This window comes from Eschrichtius robustus, chromosome 1 (genome assembly GCF_028021215.1).
Source record: "Eschrichtius robustus isolate mEscRob2 chromosome 1, mEscRob2.pri, whole genome shotgun sequence".
In the NCBI taxonomy this organism is placed as follows: Eukaryota; Metazoa; Chordata; class Mammalia; order Artiodactyla; family Eschrichtiidae; genus Eschrichtius; species Eschrichtius robustus.
The window spans coordinates 197386610-197408096 of NC_090824.1; the positions used below are offsets into that span (position 1 = coordinate 197386610).

Sequence of the window (21487 nt, forward strand, 5' to 3'; positions counted from 1 at the left end):
GGCCAGGTAATATTGGCGATGCAGTGACTTCTCTTTAGTTATTCATTCATTCATTCATTCATTTATTCATTTATTTATTTGCTGCGTTGGGTCTTCGTTGCTGCATGCAGGCTTTCTCTAGTTGTGATGAGTGGGGGCTACTCTTTGTTGTGGTGCGCGGGCTTCTCATTGCGGTGGCTTCTCGTGGAGCACAGGTTCTAGGTGCTTGGGCTTCAGTAGTTGTGGCTCACGGGCTCTAGAGCACAGGCTCAGTAGTTGTGGCGCACGGGCTTACTTGCTCCGCAGCATGTGGGATCTTCCCGGACCAGGGCTCGAGCCCGTGTGCCCTGCATTGGCAGGCGGATTCTTAACCACTGCGCTACCAGGGAAGCCCTTCTCTTTAGTCGTAGCTTTGGAGGAATTCTCCTTGGTCTCGGTGCTTGCAGCTCCCCCCGTCCCCAGGTCTTCCCTGTGACTTGCTCCTCCTGCTCGTCCCCTCCAGTGGCTCTCCTTTCCGTTTAGCAGGAGGACTCAACTTTGTGACGAGGTCTGCAGCACGGCGCCTGTCCCAGGTCCTCGTCCCCCCTCCTTGCCCCCCCTTGCGTGTTCTCCTGCAGCCCCGCTGCTCTCCTCTCTGCAAAGGAGCCTGTTCTTCAGCTCCAGGCCCTTCACGCCCTGAAACCCGTCTCCCCCCACGTCTTTGTCTGGTCAACTTCTGGTCGTTCCTTAGAGCTTGGTTCAGACTCGGAATTTTCCTCAGATCCTCTAGATTTGGTCAGGTTTCCCAGTGATACTCTTAATAACATTTAATTATATGTTATTTGATTCCATAAAATCGAGTAACTCTTCTCATTTCCTATTTCTTGTAGGAACTTCCAACCCTCAGTTAATGTCTTCCCCACTAGACAAGGGAAAGACTCCTTAGAGCAGGGCCAGAGGAACCCCAGCGCCATAGAGCAGCTGTTCCGTGGAGTTCTGCCGAAATGAAGAAATGAAACTTTTAAAGCTTTCCAGAAGACAAACTTTTATTGTTACTTCCTTAATTTTAAGAAACTATAGTAGACTCTTGGTTATTAGGATACTTCTGATTTTCTACAGGCGCAGGTTTTTCACAGATGCTCTTTTCTCCATCCCCTGAGCAAATCAGGTCTTCTGGTTCCCATCACGTGTTGTCCAGCGGTCCTGCTGACATCGCTCGGGTGGGTTCCCTGCCCACCATGGTCCTCAGCCTGTCTGCACCTACACTTAATCTTGTGCTGACCAGTGGGTGACCCCTTAGGGCCTGCCCACGCTCACCTCGGCATAATAACAGCTCTTCTTTTTCTCTGAGCTCTCAAGTCACTGATGGCATTAATGGTGTGAAAATTACCTCGTGTGCCCCTCAGCTCTCTGCTAAGGGTTTAAACTCTGAAGGGACTCAGAGAGAGAGGGGCTGCTTTCTAATAGTTTTTGTCTTTTGCATTATTTAACACAGTCCTGGGTGCATGAACATTAAATAAAGATCAAAGTGAACATGATTTTAGTGGTTTTGTCAGGATTTCCTGTGTGAATGTAAGGTGCTATTACCGCAGTATTCTTAATCTATCCATCCATCTAGAAAAGAAGCAGAAACCCTTTTTAACTTATTTTAAATATGGGTAATACGTAACTTCTGAGAAGACCTTTTATAAATTATTTACATTTTGGTAAAAGGGAATTTCTCGGTAATCCTGGAAACATGAGTTTATAAGTGTTCGCATGGGAGTTACAAAGGACGGTTTGCAAGTTATTTCCCCGGGCAGTCACCCCTTCCTCAAGAGCTTGCCAGTCACCTGACCGCCCCGGACTCGGGGTCCCCTCTCATGGCCATGGCAGGGAACTGCGTCAGCAGGATTGCGTTTCGTTCTTCATTCGCCTTCAGGTGGAAGACAGGAGCAGCTCTGTTAATGTTGCCGATGCAGCTCTGTTTCGTTCTAAGTGTGCAGCGTCCTCCCCCCCAAGCCCCCGTCTGGCCCCCCAGGCTTCTGCTCCCCGGAGCCCCTTCTTTCCTTCTGCAGCCTCTGCCCCCTCTTCTCTACGTGCCCTGTTTGAACGGAGTCTTTTGCCTGCCTTTCCCACTCTTGCCCAGTTAATACAAGCAGATTTTTTTCTTTAGTTCTTTGTGAGTTAAAATTTGGTTGGTGTAAAGCCTTAGTGGTAAGAAAAAGAAACTGACATCGTAATCAGTGTTAGTTACCTAATGGCATCTTTAAATCTCTGCAGATTGCCTATTGACCTCTTGAATCTCTCTTTTTTTATTAAAACCGTATTGAAATATGACTAATGTACTACACCGTTCACCCGTTTGAAGTATACAGTTCAGTGGTTTCTAGTATGTTCGGATAAGTGCACCCATCAGGACAGTCATTTTAGACCATCTTCATCACTTCGAAAAGAAGTACTCGTTGCTGTCACCCCTTTACTTCCACATCCCATCAAGCCTTAAGCAGCCAGTAACGTGCTTTCTATCTCACGAGATCTGCCTCTTCTGGACACTTCACATGAGTAGAGTCATAGAATACATGGTCTTGTTTGACAGGCTTTGTTCACGCAGCATAGGATGTTTTCATTCAGTCTCCTCTAATCAAACCAGATTAAAATTTCATCCCTTAATATAAGTTTTAAACATGTTCATTTTTTCTTGTTGTATTTCCAGTTTTCAAATGCATTGTTATTTTTCATAGTCACTTCAAGTCCTTTTTTGAAATAGGTAGTGTATACATTTTTTTAAAATTGATATTTCTCTAAAATCTGACTGCAACATGGATTAAACAGGATATTGTAGGCTGATCTGAGAACCTCATTCTATTTGTCCCAATATGCCTGTGAGGATGTGCATTTTAAAGTTCTCATTTACTGAATACTGAATACAATTTTAAGTATATAATTTGGAAACTTGAGCTTTTGACCTTGTGTTTCCAATTATGGTATTAAAATGCTTTACTCACTTTGGAGAAAAGGACATTTCAACATGTTCGTTACGAAAAGGGTTTAGTGGACAAATAGGCTAATTTTTTTTCATTGAATATTACTATTCTAAAGCCTTTTTTAAAAACATGATTCAAACAATTTTTTATAACACTGGTTCTTTAAACATTTTTTTTTAATTGAGGTGAAATTCACATAACATAAAATTAGCCATTAACCATTTTAAAGTATATAGTTCAGTGGCTTTAGTGTATTTACGATGTGTGTAGCTGTCACTCCTGCCCAGTTTCAGGACACTTTCATCACCTCAGAGGGAGACCCCTACCATTAAAGAGTCATTGCACCTTTCCCCACCTCTTCTCCCCTCCCCATGGCAACCTCTAGTTTGAAGGTCTGTATGGATTTACCTACTCTGGAAGTTTTATCACACTGGTTCTTTTTCAACATTATATCACAGGGCAAGGTTACTCACTCTGTATAGAAAGAATCTTTTTATTACATGATTATAACATGATTAACTGAAGGTAAAGATTTTAATGGGAGGTATTGACTTTGATATATAATAATTATTAGCCAAAATTGGGAAATGCTTATCTTACTAAATGAATGTAAAATCAATTAGAAATTCTGGAGCCTGCAAAGTGATTATGAACCTGTGGAAGTTTTCCCAGATTACTCAATAGAACTGACATTTTATTGTTTTCTTGCCTTAATTAGGATAGGACAATCTTACTACAATATTTTTGGTTAAAATTTAACTATATTTTGCCAGTTCATATTAAAACATTCCTGCTTATTTTCAACACGAAGTTTCCTTTGGAGTATCGACATATTTAGACTAAGAAATATTCATGTGTGAGTATGGGCAGTTTTTACAGGACGTAACAAGGTATTTTTATGAAGTTATTTTAGTAAGCTACACAAAAACATTGGTTGACTTTGAATCATATTAAGTAGAGAAAAGTATACCAAACAGTATGAAATAATAATCTGCCTAAATTTCCCCCTGAAATCTACACCTGTATAGCCAAACCTATATCTGCCTGCTTGTCACTTTTATGTCCAATTCAGAACTTCAGTGTTTAAGAGTTAAAGCTTTATTTTCTCCATCACTGACCTTCTCTTACATTTCTTGGTAGTGTGATAGCACGGCTGCTTTGTTGGTTAATTACTTCAACAAACATGTGTTGAGCCCCGGCACCATGCTAGCCGCTGTGCTGGGCGCTGTCATACATGGTGAGCACAGCAGATGTGGTCCCAACGCAAAGCCTGACAGCAGATGGCGAATAAATAATATGTAATTGTGCTTTGCATTAGGTGCGACGAAGGAAACAAACTGGGGGCCGTCGTCAGTCACTGGAGGGCGGAGGAGCTCCTACCGGAGGGGTCGGGGGCAGCTTCTCTAAAGATTTTCGTCGCAGCTGAGGGCCCCCAGCTACCCAGCTGCTCAGGCTGGGAGTCTCCCCAATCTTGCCTCTTACCTCCCGTCCCGTCTCGTCCCTGTCAGTTCTGTCTTCCGATTCGCTCTCACGTGTGGCCTCTCTTCACCCTCTCACGGCCTCTCCCTGGGCCAGGCCGCCAGCACCTCTTGCATTGATAGGAATTATCAGAATAGCGTTCCGGTGGCTCTGCGTCACCTGCTCCTGCCTCACTCTTTCCACTGCCCCCTCTCTCTTGCTGCTGTTCCCCTGCACCCCGTACGCTGAGGGAACTTAAGCCTCGTAGAGATGATGCCCTTCCAGCGTCTGTGCCTTTACCCGTCTGTCGTTTCTGTCTGGCCGACTCCTGTTCCTCACTCCTGGCTCAGGGTCCCCGGGAAGCTTCTCTTCCTCCCTACTCCCCTCTCAGGTGGAGTTAGGGATGCCTTCCTCAGAGCACTTCTCACACCGCATGGTCATGGTCATTGCATTGGTACATTTTGGACGTGGCACATTGTGTTCTTATTTTATGTTCACGTTAGAGTGCTTACTACTTAGAGCATTAGTGCTTGGGTCTTGATCCCTGTGAGAACTTCATGAGAGCTCTGGGCCTTTCCCTTGATTGATGCGTGTACATGCACGATTATGTGCAGTGTTGGTCCATCCATGACCCAAGTAAGAATCCCTGATCCAGAGTGTCTCTTTCCCCTTTAGGCTTTGGCCGTCTGTCACTGCTGCTGTCCCTTGCATTTTTCTTCCTGTTTGGATGCTGGCATTTCCTTCCTGTCTCGGCTGTTTCACCCTGCATAGTTCCAGCTTTGGTGTTGTTTAATAGGCTTATTCCCACCTCCGCCCTTCCAGCGCCTGTGCTCACATCACCAGCGCCCATCCTCCCAGATTAATGTGACTTAGTGCCTGGATCATTGAAAGGTTTTCTTTCCCTCTCTGCTTCTGATGGTAAATTGGGAAAGTTCTTACGTAACATCCTGTGCATACTTATCACCGTGTCATTGATGTTTTTATTGAGAGGCAACAGAGAGCTCTTATGAAACGTATCAGGCTTGCATATCTAAGGAGATCCAACCTAAGCTTTGTGAAAAAATTATAGTAATATGGATATTTCCCAAGTTCCCAGTATAACAAAAGTGAATAGCATAATAGTTTGTCAGCTTTGTCTATAGATGTGAGTTATTATCAGACCAGGCGAAACTTTCAAACATTATCTTTTAGACATTAGTGAGAAAATAATGCTATGTTTATCTCTCATACAAGAAAGAATTTTTTTTCTAATTAAAGTACATTGAGAAAATAGCTGAGGTAAATAGTTAGAAATAAATTCTGAATGGAGAATATTTTTTCCTGTATGTGTGTGTATTGTGTGTGTGTGTTTTAATTGAAGTAAAATTGACTGCTTTGTCGTTCTCATACAGTGCTCACTAATGGATGATTGCTGTAGGCACAAACTCATTTTGATTAAATTCATTTGACTGTAGAAAGCTAGAGCAATGAGAAAGTGCTTCTTCACTTCCATCTGGAAGAATTTTAAGATAACATTTAACTTGAGCACAGTGACTTTTGCCTTCCTAGGGTTTGATGATAAAGCTGTGTTGCTGTTTTTTACATCAGCTGACTAATAGATCTAGTTTGTCCAGAGCCCAATTTGCCATCTGATAATATGTTTAATGAAGTACATATTGAATTCTTTATGCCACATTAAGGCCAGTTCTATGCATAGTGCCACTTACTTTTAAGTAATTTATTAAATACAGTCACTGCATTTGTTCTACCTACTTATTTTCACATTCTGATAAAGTAGCTTAGTGTCTTAAATAATTTCCAGACTATACTGTTGTAAAATGACAGCGAAGTAAACAGTTCCTTTTTTGTGGTATTTATAGCATCGTATCACTTGCTTTGAACAGGAAGTCATAAATCATTTTTCCAGCGCTGACTTGTAGCATTCATATGGAAATTTAATTTGATTTCACCTTATGGCTGCTATTACTTGAGAAGACCAAGTGTTTAATTACAAAAATAACTGAAAAAAACTTTACAGACATATTAGGAAATTATATTCTTAAGGTAGTCTAGAACTAACCATATTACACACTGACTGATCTTTTCTTTTAAGCTAATATTTAGAGTACCAGATCATTTTGATTCAGTCCTATGTAAGAATTTGGACCTCATTGTATGAATGATCTATAAACACTAATACCTCTGTTCCATATCATAGGGTCAAGAGAAATATGGATTATTAAATGTAACAAAAATTACTGAAAATGGGAAAAAGGTTCGGTAAGTACACAGATCATTAATGTTCTCACATGTTTCATCTGATTGATATAAATAAAAACTGAATATAATTATATTCTAGTAGAAGTGATTAACAGGTTCAAAGAATTTCAAATGTATTTTCTAATATCATGTATATAAGATTGTCAGGAAGTAGAGGAAAATTTTTCTTTGTCTTGACGTATTTCTTAAGGTAAGATTAAATTCAGAGGTGATAAGGCAGAGGATTCTGAGCAGGCATTAGCTTTATTAAAATTTTTTTTCAATAAGTAATAAATGCACATGACAAAATACAAACGTACACAAAACATGTAGTCAAAAGTCAGTCACCAGCCATCAGTTTCCCTCCCCAGAGGTAACCAGTTATGTCTAGTGAGATGTACTGTCTTCCTCCAGAGATAGAAAATAGATATATTTATATGTGCATAGATTAAATTTTTTTTAACACAATCTTTTAACAGTTTATCTTGGAAATGGTGCTATTTCATTGCATGTACAGCTGGCACATAGTTTTTAACTGCTGCATAGTTGTATGTTGTATGGCTGCATCATACTTTATTTAACTGTTATTTATTTGAAAGTATGTAAATATACCTGTCTGTTGGTAGACATTTAGGATGTTTCCATTTTTTGCTATTACAAACAGTATTACCCTCCGTGTCTTGCACGGTTCATTTTGCAAGTATGTAGATATGCCTGTAGAACATATTTTATGAAAGTGGAATTGCTAGGCCATATGCAGTTGGTCATTTTCATACAATTCCAAATTGTGCCCTAAGGCCCTCAGTCAGTTCCAACCTCAGGAGCCTTGGATTTCTCCATGCCTTTGCCCATTCAGTATGTTGTCAAACTCTTTGATCTTTGCTAATAGAGATTTGAGAGAAAATGGTATTTTTATTTGTGTTTCTTTTTAGTGGGGTAGAGTACCACAAGCCATTTATATTTCTTTTTTGTTGTTGTTGTTGAATTATCAGTTTATACCCTTTGTCTCTTTTTCTGTTGGGTTGTTGGTTTTTTTTGGTTAATAAATTAAGGAAATTAACTCTTTGTAAGATAAGTTGCATTTTCCCCAGTTTTAAAAAACTGCTGAAATGCTATGGTTTTATAGCCAAAGTGAGATCAGTCTGTTGTTTAAGAAAGAGTTTAAAATTTACATGTAGTTGAGTTTTTAAGATTTGCTTTAATTGAACTGTCTTTGTCAGATTTTGGTACTTGGAAGTTTTTCTTTTAAGTGCTTTGAAATAGTTTTACAAATACTGCAATTATCTGTTCCTGAAGCTGTTCCTTGGTAGAAGTCATGTGAATTAGATCTTTTTTTCTTTTCTCCCTTTTGGGCGTATGTAGTGCAGATAGGTCTTTGGCCACTTTCCCTGTTTTCATTGTTGTCATTTTTCCTGTGATAATTAGTTTTTTAGATTTTCTACTTATTTTGGAATACTTTTTGGAATACTTTTCCTAGGAATATCATCCATTTCATTATATTCAAATTTATTTATATAGAGCCAAGCACAGTGGTGTTTTAATTTCCTGTATTTTAGTGTTTATCAAACATTTTGCTCTGAGGACCTCTTTAAATTCTTAAAAATTATTGGTTAGTGCAAAGAACTTTTGTCTATATAGTTTATCTAGAATTATTTACTGTAAGAAATTAAAACCGAGAAATTTTAAGAATCTCTATTAACTCTTTTAAAACTAATAACCTGTTACATGTTAACATGAATAACATCTTTTATGAAGAAAACCCCCTGTATTTTCTAATGCAGAAAACTTCCATGAGAAGCGTGGCATTGTTTTATGTTTTCAGAAATCTTTACTATTTGGCTTAATGGAAGACACCTGGATTCTCATCTCTGCTTGCAGTCAGTCTGTTGCGACATATTATTTTGGTTGAAGTATATAAAGAAAATGCTCCTTTACATAGATAAAGTTGGAAAAGGGAGGAATATTTTAATAGCCTTCTCAGATAATTGTGCGTATTTTTCTGCTACACCAAAACGCCAAAAATGTTAGTTGCAGTGAAGATTCTGAAAAACTATCCTTGAATTTTCAGTACTCAGTTACATTAAAATCCATGGGTCTGTGTTGCATTGTGAATGAATCTTTACCTATACATAATTTTGTAGCATCTTGTAGGTCATTTGGAAAATACTGGTTTACTAATAAGTTTGCCCATTTTTCAAATGTTGGCACATTTTATTTTATAATATCAAAGAATCATAAATCAGTAATATCATCATCAAAGTCAGTAAGTTTTGGAATATTGTCAACCTCACAGTGGCAGATGTGCCAAGTTTTCCAAAATTCTGCTTTCTGTTTGAAAGCTTTAATTTGTTACTGTGAACATATACTATCACTTATTTTCCTTGAAATGAAAGGCTCACTTCATTTATTTTTGAGATAATGTCTACCTGCCAAGTAGTCAAGTCTAAATAATCACAGTGTATCCGTCAGTTGTTTGTTCAGGAAAAAATTGGTTCCATGAAAAAGGTATGACTAGTTCTACCTGCAACTCAATATTTGGATACTGTCATTCATTCAGTATCCAAATATTCAATATTTGTTCTGAGATATACATTCTACAGTTTTTTTGATTTTGAAAATTAAACTCAAAAAGTTTATTTAAAGTGGAAATACATATATATATATATTTTTAAAGTGGGAATATATTTTAGCATTTTTCAGCATAGAGAAGTTAGATATTATCTAAAGAAATATAAGATTGAATATAAAATAAATTTACCAATGAAAATAAATCCTTCCAAAATATCTTGAGATCCACACAAAACAAAATAATAAAATAAAATGAAAATATAATAAAATGATGACAGAACAGGTACCAAACATATGTGTCATATCAGTATAAATAATGTAAATGCACTATATTCATCCGTTGAAAGAAAAAGGTGCTCAGACTGAAACACAAAGCAAAACCCAATTCAATATTACATACAAAAGAGACATCTGAAAAATGATTCAGAAAAGTTAAAACAAATAAAAAGGCATATCAAAGGCATAAAAAGTAAAGCAGGAATAGAGATCTTAATAGCAGACAGGTTCAACTCAGGGGGGAAGGCACTGAGCATCTTTAAAACGATAAAGCACTGTGGATCAATCCACAGTGAAGATCTCATCATTAGAAATAGCCATTCACTGAGTAAGTAGTGTTAATGACCATAAGCAAAACAACAGGAAATAAAAGGAAAAATAGAGACTCAGTAGGAGTAAACTTTATTTCGCTTTTCAAGTTCAAGTGGACATAAAAAGTCATAAAATAATCAAGTAGGTCTAATTGGTAGATATTAAATTCTACATTCTGAATATGGAGAATAAACCTTCTTTTGAGTGCCTATAAAGTTTTCACAAAACTGGCCATATGTTTGGCTGTAAGGTGAGCCTTAATAAATTCCTGTGGAAGATACATTTGATGTTCATTTTAGCCTGCCAGCAGTTATATTGCCTTGTAAGGTAAACACTGGTTACCTCTGGAGAGGGGGTTGAAGGAGAAGAAATGGGGCCTTTTTCTGTATACATTTCTACGTTCAGAGTTTTGATGTAGTATGTGTGTTGATTTTGTAATTTAGGGAAGATTTTTTAAAAGCCTCATTTTAGTAATAGTAACCTTAGTTATCAACCAGCATGTAATTTATATGATCTACCGCTTACCTGGTGTAGCCTTATTAGGGGAAGGAAGATAACTAAGAGATATGAAACAATCTGTATCTACAAAGAATGAGGTAAGATGAGCATGCTTGTCGAATTTTTAACTGTGAATAAGAATTCTTGCCAAATGCAGTGTTCAGTCCGTGTGACTCTAAATTAGTGCCCTTGATCACAGATGTGCTGGATCACCCCCCAGTGCACATAGTTAGGTGTGTAGTTATTCTGATAACTTACATCTCTCATTGACTTCATTTGTTTTGGGGTCGGTAAATGATTGTAATTTCCATTAGAATTATATCCCCAATAAAAACAATTAGAATGTCAGTATGACTGTAAATTGTGGACGACATTGATAACAGCTAAGTAGGTTTTAAGTTTTTGAATTTGGTGGGAAAAACTGGATATGGAGCTTTAATTGGCCATCTTTATCATTACAGAAAGAACTGGTTGTCTTCTTGGGCCGTGTTGCAGGGTTCATCATTACTGTTTACCAAAACTCAAGGAAGTAGCACAAGTTGGGTAAGTATTTCTTTTCTTTGGAGGCTTTCTACATTTAAATTATGTGGATGGTGTTGCACCTGAACTTCACGAAGTATTCCAGAGTCCTCCTAGCTACCGCTAGCTTGCAAATAAGAGTAAATGAGGTTTTCTTAGTTAAAGATGCATTTTGACTCACAAGAGAAAGAAAAGGGCTATTTAGAAAAGTCTGACTCATATTGTTAAAACCAACCAATTATATTTTATGCATCAAACTGAAAGGTGGCCTTACTACTTGGGCATTAGAGAACAGATGTATTTCTTGGTTTGTTTTCAGGATGCCAAAGCTTTCCTGTGTTTGTGACTTGGCTCTTTCAGATATTTAGTCAGAAAATAAGCAGTCATGTGACAAGCCCCACCTTGAATTGTGATCTGACCCTTGGAGACTAGTCAGGTTTCCATGTCTATATATGATATCAGCCAGCTTTGAGAAGAAAAAGAAATGTCACCATTACTTGTGGGACTTTGAAGCTTTTCGTATATTTGAGTGTTTACTATCGTTACTCCTTGGTTATTTGTAATACAAATACCAAAAATTATAATTTGTGACATGTCATAATAGCTAACATTTTTTGAATGCTGAAAATGTATTAGGTCCTGTTCTAAGTGTAGAGGATGGTATATATATTATCCTCTTAACTCTGGGAGAGTACCGTTTATCATTCCCTCTTCCCCTGTTGGAGATGAGAAAACAGTTCAGTGCCTCGCTCAAGGTCTTACAGCTACTAAGTGACAGATCTGGGTACCATTTTGGCTCCAGAGTCCATGCTCTGGATATTTCCAAAAAGGTTTTAAAATGAAATTAGTCTAATGTTTTTAGTCTGCTTTATATCCTGCCTTAACCAGTATTTCTTACAATTACGGAGTTGATTTAAAATTAACAGGACCTATTGACTTTACGTTTGATAAAAGAGAAATCCATTTGTAAAATTCAAGCAAATTTTAGTCATCTACATTTACAGTGCAACCATGTAACATTGTTCTGAGCCAGGACTGCCACAGAGCATATTAGTCCTCTAATACTCTGATATGGCAACCCCAAAAATCTGCTGGACTGAGCACGAATGTGAACTTTCTGGAATGTTTCTTCCCTTTTGCTTCACTGATGCTTTGATTTGCTCTTTGGTCAGCCAGTACAGTGGAACTGACCTGTGATATGCTTTCCACATTAAAAGATTGAAATTTTTGTTTGACTTGTCTTAAAGTAAATTGATAATTATTTCTCCTTTTTCCCCTGAGGTGAAGCATATGGTACTTTTTTGTTTATATTAATGCATTTCTAGAAGAAGATGCAGTTAAATTTCTTCTTCCTACTCGTGGCTCAACTTTTATTTGAAACTGAGTGAAGTGAATGAAAGAAAAGGAATGGAGAAGCAATTAGAGATTAAAATAATAAAAAAGTTCCTGAAGAAAGCTGGATAATGGTCATTTGTTTGATAATTACTGACCCCTAAATATTGAAGGTTGTGGTGTATACAGATAAAGCAAGTACATAGATCATTTTGGTAAGTGAGGCATCATTGAGGTAGGCAGATAATGTATGTGATTTAAAGAAAATGAAATTTTTAAAAAAATTTGAAGATGTTAAGTGAATACCCTGGCACAGAACCATTAGTACAGGCTGGTTGCATTTTATGAAGGTCTCTTGAAGACCTTACATAATTCAGAACTCATGATTAAAACTAATGCTGACAGAGGGTGTGGGGTATTTCTGTTTATCAGCTAAAGTTGTGTTATTGCATTACCATGTGGTAATAGCAGAAGCGTAGCTTAAAATTCACTGAGCTAGCCAATTTTGAAATTGGAGAATTCTTAATGGAGTTTTAACTTTAGAGATTTACTCTTTGAATTTTTGCCTTTAAATGAAATTTTATTAATATGTTGTTAATAATACAGTACATTATGGTAATCATTTCAGGTTGGTATAATTAAATAAAATATAGTCACACGGTGTTTTATAGTCTTAAAAACTAAACAGATATGATAAAATGCTTGTTTATACAGTCAATTCTTTTTTTTTTTTTTTTTTTTTTCAGTCAATTCTTAATTTTTATTTTATGGCTAATTAAAAAATCTCAAACTGCCTTGCTTTTTCTTCCCATATGTAACACATATTAAGGGGAACGAAAACTAATTTAAGTGGCCTAAGTAAAAGCTAGTAAGATTATTCAAATAAAAAGTGTGTAAGTATGTGTAATATATTTTGGCATATACAACACTCATGAATATTAAAAATTGATGAAATATGCAAGATGCTTCTTAATTAACTCTGTAATTAGGATTGCTCAAAAAGGGTTTGAAAGAATCCTAGCTTTATTTCCCTGCTTGGTCACCAGCTAGATCTTTCGTAGGTAAAATGTTATCCTGTTTATACAGTGAAATCACACCTAACCTGAGGCTAACACATAAGCCCAAAAGACAAAAATCACCTACAGTGAAAATTTCCCTTGAGTGTCTCTCAGGAAGATGCTGTGAGAAGTCGGTCTCTCGCAGAGCCAGTTTTTTCCTTTGATGTTAGAAGAGATTGCTCTTCCTTCAGTTGGGTTCAGATGGTTTGTTCCGGGGCCATGCTGGAGAAGTATGGTTCTTTACAGATTAGTTTCACACCTGGTGCAAAAACCTATACCGAGATCCACTGGAAGAAATAGCCAGTTCAAATCTTACAGTCGACTCCAGGGCATATACTCATCGATGGGATGCTGGGCAAAATCATCCGTACTGTTTGAAGCTCTGTGTTTAGAAAACCATTCATGCTTTGTGTTTATTTTTGGTTTCATGGGTAGTAAAAACTGAGTAAATGAAATGTGCATATGCCACACGCAGCTCCACTCTAAGATAATTTTACACCAATGCTGTATCATCCAGAATCCAGCGAGCCTTTCCTTCTCCGTGGGATAGGTAGACGTCACTTGTTTTCCGGAAAATATTAGTTATCTCCCGGGTTGTTATATCAGTAACTTAAATTTTACTTGCCCTTTTCTTACTTCCTTCACCTCATTTGTTCAGCAGACATAAAAGCCTGCTCTGTTCTGGGCCTGGTGTTAGGCTTGGGGGTTCAGAAGTAAGTAACGTGACCCCCGTCTTCAGAGCTTACACTGTAACAGGGGGACCAGCACGTGCACAGTCACAAGACGACACGACATACACTGTGTTCCTTGCAGATTTAAATACTCATATTCCTTGAGTATTTCAAAAGTCACCCCACAGATATCGGTAGTTGTTCAAATTCATTTATATGATGCTTTCAAATTTCTAAAAGTAGTGGCTTCTTTGGACCAGATAATACTTTGTTGTGGGGACTGTCTTATGCATTGGGGGGTTCAGCAGGTAACGGCAGCACCCCACCTCCAACTGAAAGCGTCTCCAGACATTGCCAGACGTCCCCGGGTGGCAGAATCGCCTCTGGTTGAGATCCACTGTCCTAGAGGAAGGGGAGGGCAAGCTGGGTGGCAGGGCCTCTCCCAAGAGAGGACGCAGACAGGGACCAGAGGACGAGGCCCGCAGACCACAGGAGGGGCTCAGGGACTCCTCTCCATTCCCCCAAGGCTTCCATTGTGAGTATACGGGAGAGCAAGTTAGCTTAAAGTAAGTTGTATAAAGCATTCATCTTAAAAATAAAACATGAATTTATAGAATAAATTCAGAAGTCAGAAAATACTCTGAGATAAATTCTAGGGCCTTTGAAAAATATTTTGGAGGTGCAGCTTGGCCTGTGTTACCTGCTTACAGAGTCCTATTTTTGTCCTCGCTGGTTCTGTTATGGTTTTCTCTTGTACGTCACTTTGCCATTGTGCACTGTAATGACATCGTCATTTTCTTCCCTTTTCCCATCAAGTCATTCTGCCGGCAGGGCTCAGTCTCTGAGCTCCTGCTCTCGCTGCTTTCTTCCTGGACAAACTCTGTCAGCCGCCGGCCTGCTGTCGCATATGTAAAATCTGCTCCTGTGTCCGCTGTCACTGTATGTGTTCTTGTTGCATGTCCTTTGCCACGGTAGTTCTGTTTTCTTTGCCATGAATGCATTGGAGCGATGATTACAGTAGAGAAAAGCAGGACTAGATTTTGAGAAATAATGGATAACAAACCCAAAATTTTGCCAACCACATTGAAGCATTTTTATAGCATTCCATGTCATGTGATTGTATTGATATTTGTATTTGGTTGCTATAACTTATTTGGTTGGCTACTTATATCTTACCTTATAGCGAACTATCTACAGAGCATGTCATGATGACAAGTTAAATTAAGTTGATTTCTATCATTTTGTTAAACGTGTCCATTTAAGTTTTGTGACTTTTGAGATATATCAAATTTGCTCAGAAAGTTATCTATGCCCATCATAGCTTTATGATTAATTACATGTCTTTTGAATGACAAAAGGTACTAAGGAAGGCAAAGGTTTTGTAGAATTGTTGAAATTTTTTGTTGTGAATTTTATTATGATACCACTAATAAAATTCCATGAAATACCCTAAATTTTGTTTTGATTCCACTAATAAATTCCATATAATATCCTAAGTTTTGTTTAGTTATAACAAGTATATTATTTAAGTCCACACTGAAAAGATGAAGTAAACGGGAACAGATGAAGTCAAACCATGTATTAAATGTGAAACTACGAAGTAGTCATTAATGTTATGAATAGCGGTAAGTTATCACAAGATGGGGGGGTAAGATCCATTTCCAATGACAAACATAATTCGAAAATATTTTAGCAAATAAAATTTCCTGTAACAAATCTTTATGACCTTAAAGATTACAATTCATCAGCCCTTAAAGATTTTAAAACCCCCAAACCCTACACTAACATAGGAATGCTATTTTCTATTCTCAGTTAACAGACTAAACAGAAATTTAAGTTATGATGGCAAGATACAGAGTAGGTCTATATTGAACATAAATGTTCTGATATTTTCTAATCTTTTCCTTATCTGGTTAACAAAATGTAATAGCTAAGTGCGGCTTCTTCTCAAACCACCCATGTCAGCTGTTTTCCTCTTCTGTTCACGGTTCCTCATTAAATTGCTGAGGCTTTAGAGCATGTGGCTCTAGTTTTTGTTTCTAGCAAAGGCTGAATAGAAGAACATGGGGCTTAGGATTTTGCTTTTACAAGTTATTGTTAGTTGTCGACAACATAAATAGTTGATAAGAAAATAACCCTTGAAAGCACAAAATCAGGTTTAGAGAATATTTATTAGGTGGAAAAGAACTTGGTTTTCTGTCAGATATTATTTATACGTGTATAAGAATATTGCCTTTTGAACACATCATTTTACCTAGTCATAGATAGTTTAGAATAAATTCCAAAAAATAGAATTGCTCAGCCAAAGGATACATGTGTTTATAAATTTGTAAATATAGTATTAGCAATTTTTCTTCTCTAGGAGTTCCAATCTATATCCTACTTGCAAATGAGGGCCTATTACTCTGTAGCCTCACCAATGCAGTTTTTCATCGAACTTTTTTTGTTGTTTTTGCACTAATGGGTGAAAAAAGATTTTACTATGGCTTTATTTTGTATTTTTCTTATAATGATGGAGGTTGAGCCATTTTGTTTCCTTTTCTATGAACTATATATATAATCATGTCTTACATTTTTCAATTTCAATTTAAAGTAGGAATTGTTATTTTATAATACAAAAAGAGAAGAGGAATTTGAGGTGACCACCTTTTTGATTTATTGTTAATATAAAATTGGCCTTATTCTTTTTGGATACACACATGTACATGAATATAACATAAAGGTTTTTCCTTTTTTCTAAAACGAAGTTTGGGAGTAATCAGTCCAAACCAGAGTTCACGGTGGACCTTAAGGGGGCGACGATTGAGATGGCTTCAAAGGATAAATCCAGCAAAAAGAATGTATTTGAGGTAATAAATTATTCTCTAAGTATAATCCACATTCTTGACCATAGTAATTTCATGTTCTGTTTTGAGTTATTTCAGGAAATGGTCTTTCAGTGTGACTAGTTAAGGCAAAGTTAGTCATTAAGTTACTTTGTATCATAATTTAAGGAAGAAAGCTGGTGTAAAGATCTGGCTTCATTTGCATAAATCATTGGATCTCAGACTATGTATTACAAGCCTTTGTTCCACAAGTTGTGCCTTTCCCCAGCAACAATAAAAGGGTGTGGTTCCCTTTGCCTACCAACTCTAATATTAAAAAGCAAATTAAAACCTTCCTATTTGTCATTAAAAGCCCGCTGCGGTAATACATGATCCTGTATCAGTTACTTATTGCTGCCTAACAGACCATCCCAAAACTTAATAGCCTGAGGAAAGAACCGTTTTGTTTGTTTGGTTTGGCCTGTGCGGAGCTGAATGGTTCTTCTGATCTCACCCCGGACCGGTCACCCGGCTTCAGTCATACCGTGGCTTGACTGGGGCTGACAGTCTAGTTCCCCCCTCCAGGGTTGGTGCCAGCTGTTGGCTGGGCTCCATCTCACCATCTCTCCTCCTCAAGGAGGTGACCCCAGGCTTCTTCACATGTCAGGGTTCCAGGCGGGCCAGAGTGGGAGCCGCGAGGCTTCTTGGGGCCCGGATGTGAGAGTGAAACAGCAGTGTGTTCCGTGGCCTAAAGCAGGTCGCGGGGCTGCCGAGGAGTCACGGCCCCCCGCTGGTGGAGGGGCGGCAACGCTGCACAGGGCTGCGTAGGCGGAGAGCAGAGGGCGTTCGGCCCGTCTTTGCAGAGAATCTCTCCTGTCTCGGGTCTTTCCTGCCTGTCGTCCAGGCAGATTAGAATAGTTGATACTTCCCGAGTGGACCCCGGGTTTTCACTCCTGATGAACCTGCCTTTAATACCAACGGCTGCTGGTCTCTCCTTGTCCAACGTTCCCTCTCTTCCAAGACCCACAAGAAACGTTACCACAGCACAGATAGCGCTTGTTCTCATGCACCTGGAGCTTTAAGATAGCGCTCGTTCTCATGCACCTGGAGCTTTAAGGTAGCGCTCGTTCTCATGCACCTGGAGCTTTAACGTAGCGCTTGTTCTCATGCACCTGGAGCTTTAAGGTAGCGCTTGTTCTCATGCACCTGGAGCTTTAAGGTAGCGCTTGTTCTCATGCACCTGGAGCTTTAAGGTAGCGCTTGTTCTCATGCACCTGGAGCTTTAAGGTAGCGCTTGTTCTCATGCACCTGGAGCTTTAAGGTAGCGCTTGTTCTCATGCACCTGGAGCTTTAAGGTAGCGCTTGTTCTCATGCACCTGGAGCTTTAAGGTAGCGCTTGTTCTCATGCACCTGGAGCTTTAACGTAGCGCTTGTTCTCATGCACCTGGAGCTTTAACGTAGCGCTTGTTCTCATGCACCTGGAGCTTTAACGTAGCGCTTGTTCTCATGCACCTGGAGCTTTAACGTAGCGCTTGTTCTCATGCACCTGGAGCTTTAAGGTAGCGCTTGTTCTCATGCACCTGGAGCTTTAAGGTAGCGCTTGTTCTCATGCACCTGGAGCTTTAAGGTAGCGCTTGTTCTCATGCACCTGGAGCTTTAAGGTAGCGCTTGTTCTCATGCACCTGGAGCTTTAAGGTAGCGCTTGTTCTCATGCACCTGGAGCTTTAAGGTAGCGCTTGTTCTCATGCACCTGGAGCTTTAAGGTAGCGCTTGTTCTCATGCACCTGGAGCTTTAAGGTAGCGCTTGTTCTCATGCACCTGGAGCTTTCATCTTCTGTACATAGCGCTTGTTCTCATGCACCTGGAGCTTTCATCTTCTGTACATAGCACTTGTTCTCATGCACCTGGAGCTTTAACGTAGCGCTTGTTCTCATGCACCTGGAGCTTTAACGTAGCGCTTGTTCTCATGCACCTGGAGCTTTAACGTAGCGCTTGTTCTCATGCACCTGGAGCTTTAAGGTAGCGCTTGTTCTCATGCACCTGGAGCTTTCATCTTCTGTACATAGCACTTGTTCTCATGCACCTGGAGCTTTAACGTAGCACTTGTTCTCATGCACCTGGAGCTTTAACGTAGCGCTTGTTCTCATGCACCTGGAGCTTTAACGTAGCGCTTGTTCTCATGCACCTGGAGCTTTAACGTAGCGCTTGTTCTCATGCACCTGGAGCTTTAAGATAGCGCTTGTTCTCATGCACCTGGAGCTTTAACGTAGCGCTTGTTCTCATGCACCTGGAGCTTTAAGGTAGCGCTTGTTCTCATGCACCTGGAGCTTTAAGGTAGCGCTTGTTCTCATGCACCTGGAGCTTTAAGGTAGCGCTTGTTCTCATGCACCTGGAGCTTTAACGTAGCGCTTGTTCTCATGCACCTGGAGCTTTAAGGTAGCGCTTGTTCTCATGCACCTGGAGCTTTCATCATCTGTACATAGCGCTTGTTCTCATGCACCTGGAGCTTTAACGTAGCGCTTGTTCTCATGCACCTGGAGCTTTAACGTAGCGCTTGTTCTCATGCACCTGGAGCTTTAAGATAGCGCTTGTTCTCATGCACCTGGAGCTTTAACATAGCGCTTGTTCTCATGCACCTGGAGCTTCCATCATCTGTAAATTATTCCCCCGCTAGGTTATTAAAAAAATTTTCTTTTCGAGCAAAGAGACTGCATGTTTTTCCTTATTTTTATAAAGTGAGAACCTCTAACAGAGTACCTTGGCCCACTCTCTAGAAGAAATGCAGGAAAGGAAGTCACTGTTACCTGAGGTAGCCTTGTTTCATTCCAGAATGAAGAAGGTCCCACGGTCAATTAAATTTGGGCAATAGTGTATATTTTATTCTTCTGTTAGGAGGTCACAGTGCGCCCTGGAATAGCAAAACTCTGAGAAGTCTCGAAGGATAGAATCTTGTTTAGCTTTTTTCAATCCAGCATTTCCCAAATTAACATCACATAATGAGTTCTTTATTTTTTTGAGGAATGCCTTTTAAAACATTACTTCAGGAGCTGTTTGAGGAATATATCTCAGAATGTTGTTTGGGAAACATTGCCATATGTTCCTCTAGGAAAAAGGAAAATCAGACACTTACCAAACAGAAAATAGAAGGAATGATTTCTATAAATACCTCAAAATTCTTCCTCAGTCAGGTGTGAGAAACTTTGAGCCCAGGAGATCATACATAAATGGGTTATTGCGTTCATATAGAATCATATATAGTGTCCTTACTTTAGTTAGTTCTTGATTTGACAATTTAGTGATGTTTCTGTCCAAAAGGGTTGTGACATTTATTGTCTGTGCCCTCTCTTTGTGCCAAGTCATTATAATTTCCTATTATATAGTCAATATTGAAAGTCTAACTCTTGTATATTCTCTTTCTACATATATTTTTTTAGCCAGAGAGAGAAATTCTCAAATATATGTTAAAATATTATAGATTTTATTTCTTAACAAATTATGTTTCAATTCTCTTTTAAAATGCACAGCGTAGATACTTCAACTTATTTTTTAATGATAAAGTATTCTAGATTCCAGCAAGTTTTATGTTGTTTGTGTGACGGAGTTTGGGATCCTGAATTATTAGATTTTCGTTGAGAATTTACTGTGAGAAAAACATCATGTTTTGTAAAATAATCCAGCTGGTATTCTTTTATACTAAAATAAAAGATAATTCCATCACGGTGGAGTACTGTAACCTTTCCACTATTAATATAACATATGGCATCCAGTCTTCTGGTGGTTTTGTAGACTTTGAATTAAATGTATTTATTTACTTCATTGAAAGCACTAACCATACTTTTTTTTTTTTTCCTTCTTGTCTCTAAAGCTGAAAACCCGTCAAGGAACAGAACTGCTGATTCAGTCTGATAACGATGCTGTTATCAGTGAGTGGTTTAAAGTTCTCAGTAGCACTGTCAGTAATCAGGTATGTGTTTGACGCAGGTAAGTTTTTTTTTTTGACTTTAGAGCTGTTTTTTTTTTTTGGCTTTCTAACTGGTTATTATATATCTAGTTTCCAATTTATATTTGAAAAAATACTTGTAAAAAATACATATTTTGGCAGAGGTAGGAAAGATAGTGATTAGTTTAGCAATTCCCAGGGGCTGACGAGTGACTTAACATTGTCATTTATAGGATTTTGCCACCAGTAGATCTCACATAACTTTCACATGAGGCATTGGTTCAAAAAAAAAATAGCTCAGGAGGTAGGGACAGTCTAACTGTGCCTAGTACGTAGTATTTATTCATGGAGCGAATGCTTTGGAAATCATCCTATTTGGTGGAAACAGGTCCTGAGCAAAATGGTGAGATGCATGAAGCTGTCGTCTTGTCATTCGTACTTTTTCTTTCCTAGTGACCTTTCTACTCAGAGTACCCTCATGTTCCTGGAAAACTTCTTCTCATGTGTATTACAACCAGAAAGAACCTCGCATTTATATTCTGAAGCTGTGTTTGTAAGAGCAGTAATAAACAACTAGAAGCTGTACTTTCTTAGCCTGTACTCTTACTCCCTCACCATATGGGGACATGGTTCCTGATTAAGGATCATGTATCAGTGACAGAAGTGAAATGAAAGTGAATATTTACGGGAGTATGCGATACAGGTTTTAAACTAAATGGAGACAAAAAAAGTTGGGGAATCACTGGCTTTAGTAGAGATGGAGATGTCTTTCAGAGACTTTATAGGTGATGCTTCATTATTAATAAGGTTTGTGATTGTACCAAGGTGTTCTCCTTCTGTGGGTCTCAGTTTTTCTACTTAAAAAAAACAGAGAGATTGCACTGGATTG

At 38.6% G+C, this 21487-nt stretch overlaps 1 protein-coding gene across 7 annotated transcripts in view; it reads left to right on the top strand.

Moving 5' to 3' along the window:
* Positions 1-21487, top strand: part of ARHGAP12 (Rho GTPase activating protein 12) — a 113087-nt gene that overhangs the window by 80491 nt on the left and 11109 nt on the right. For all 7 annotated transcript variants that reach the window (XM_068562174.1, XM_068562175.1, XM_068562176.1 and 4 more), the window contains 4 exons: positions 6580-6641; positions 10736-10817; positions 16602-16703; positions 20524-20622. In XM_068562174.1, the coding sequence (XP_068418275.1) occupies positions 6580-6641; positions 10736-10817; positions 16602-16703; positions 20524-20622 (345 nt within the window). The remainder of the gene's footprint in view (positions 1-6579; positions 6642-10735; positions 10818-16601; positions 16704-20523; positions 20623-21487) is intronic.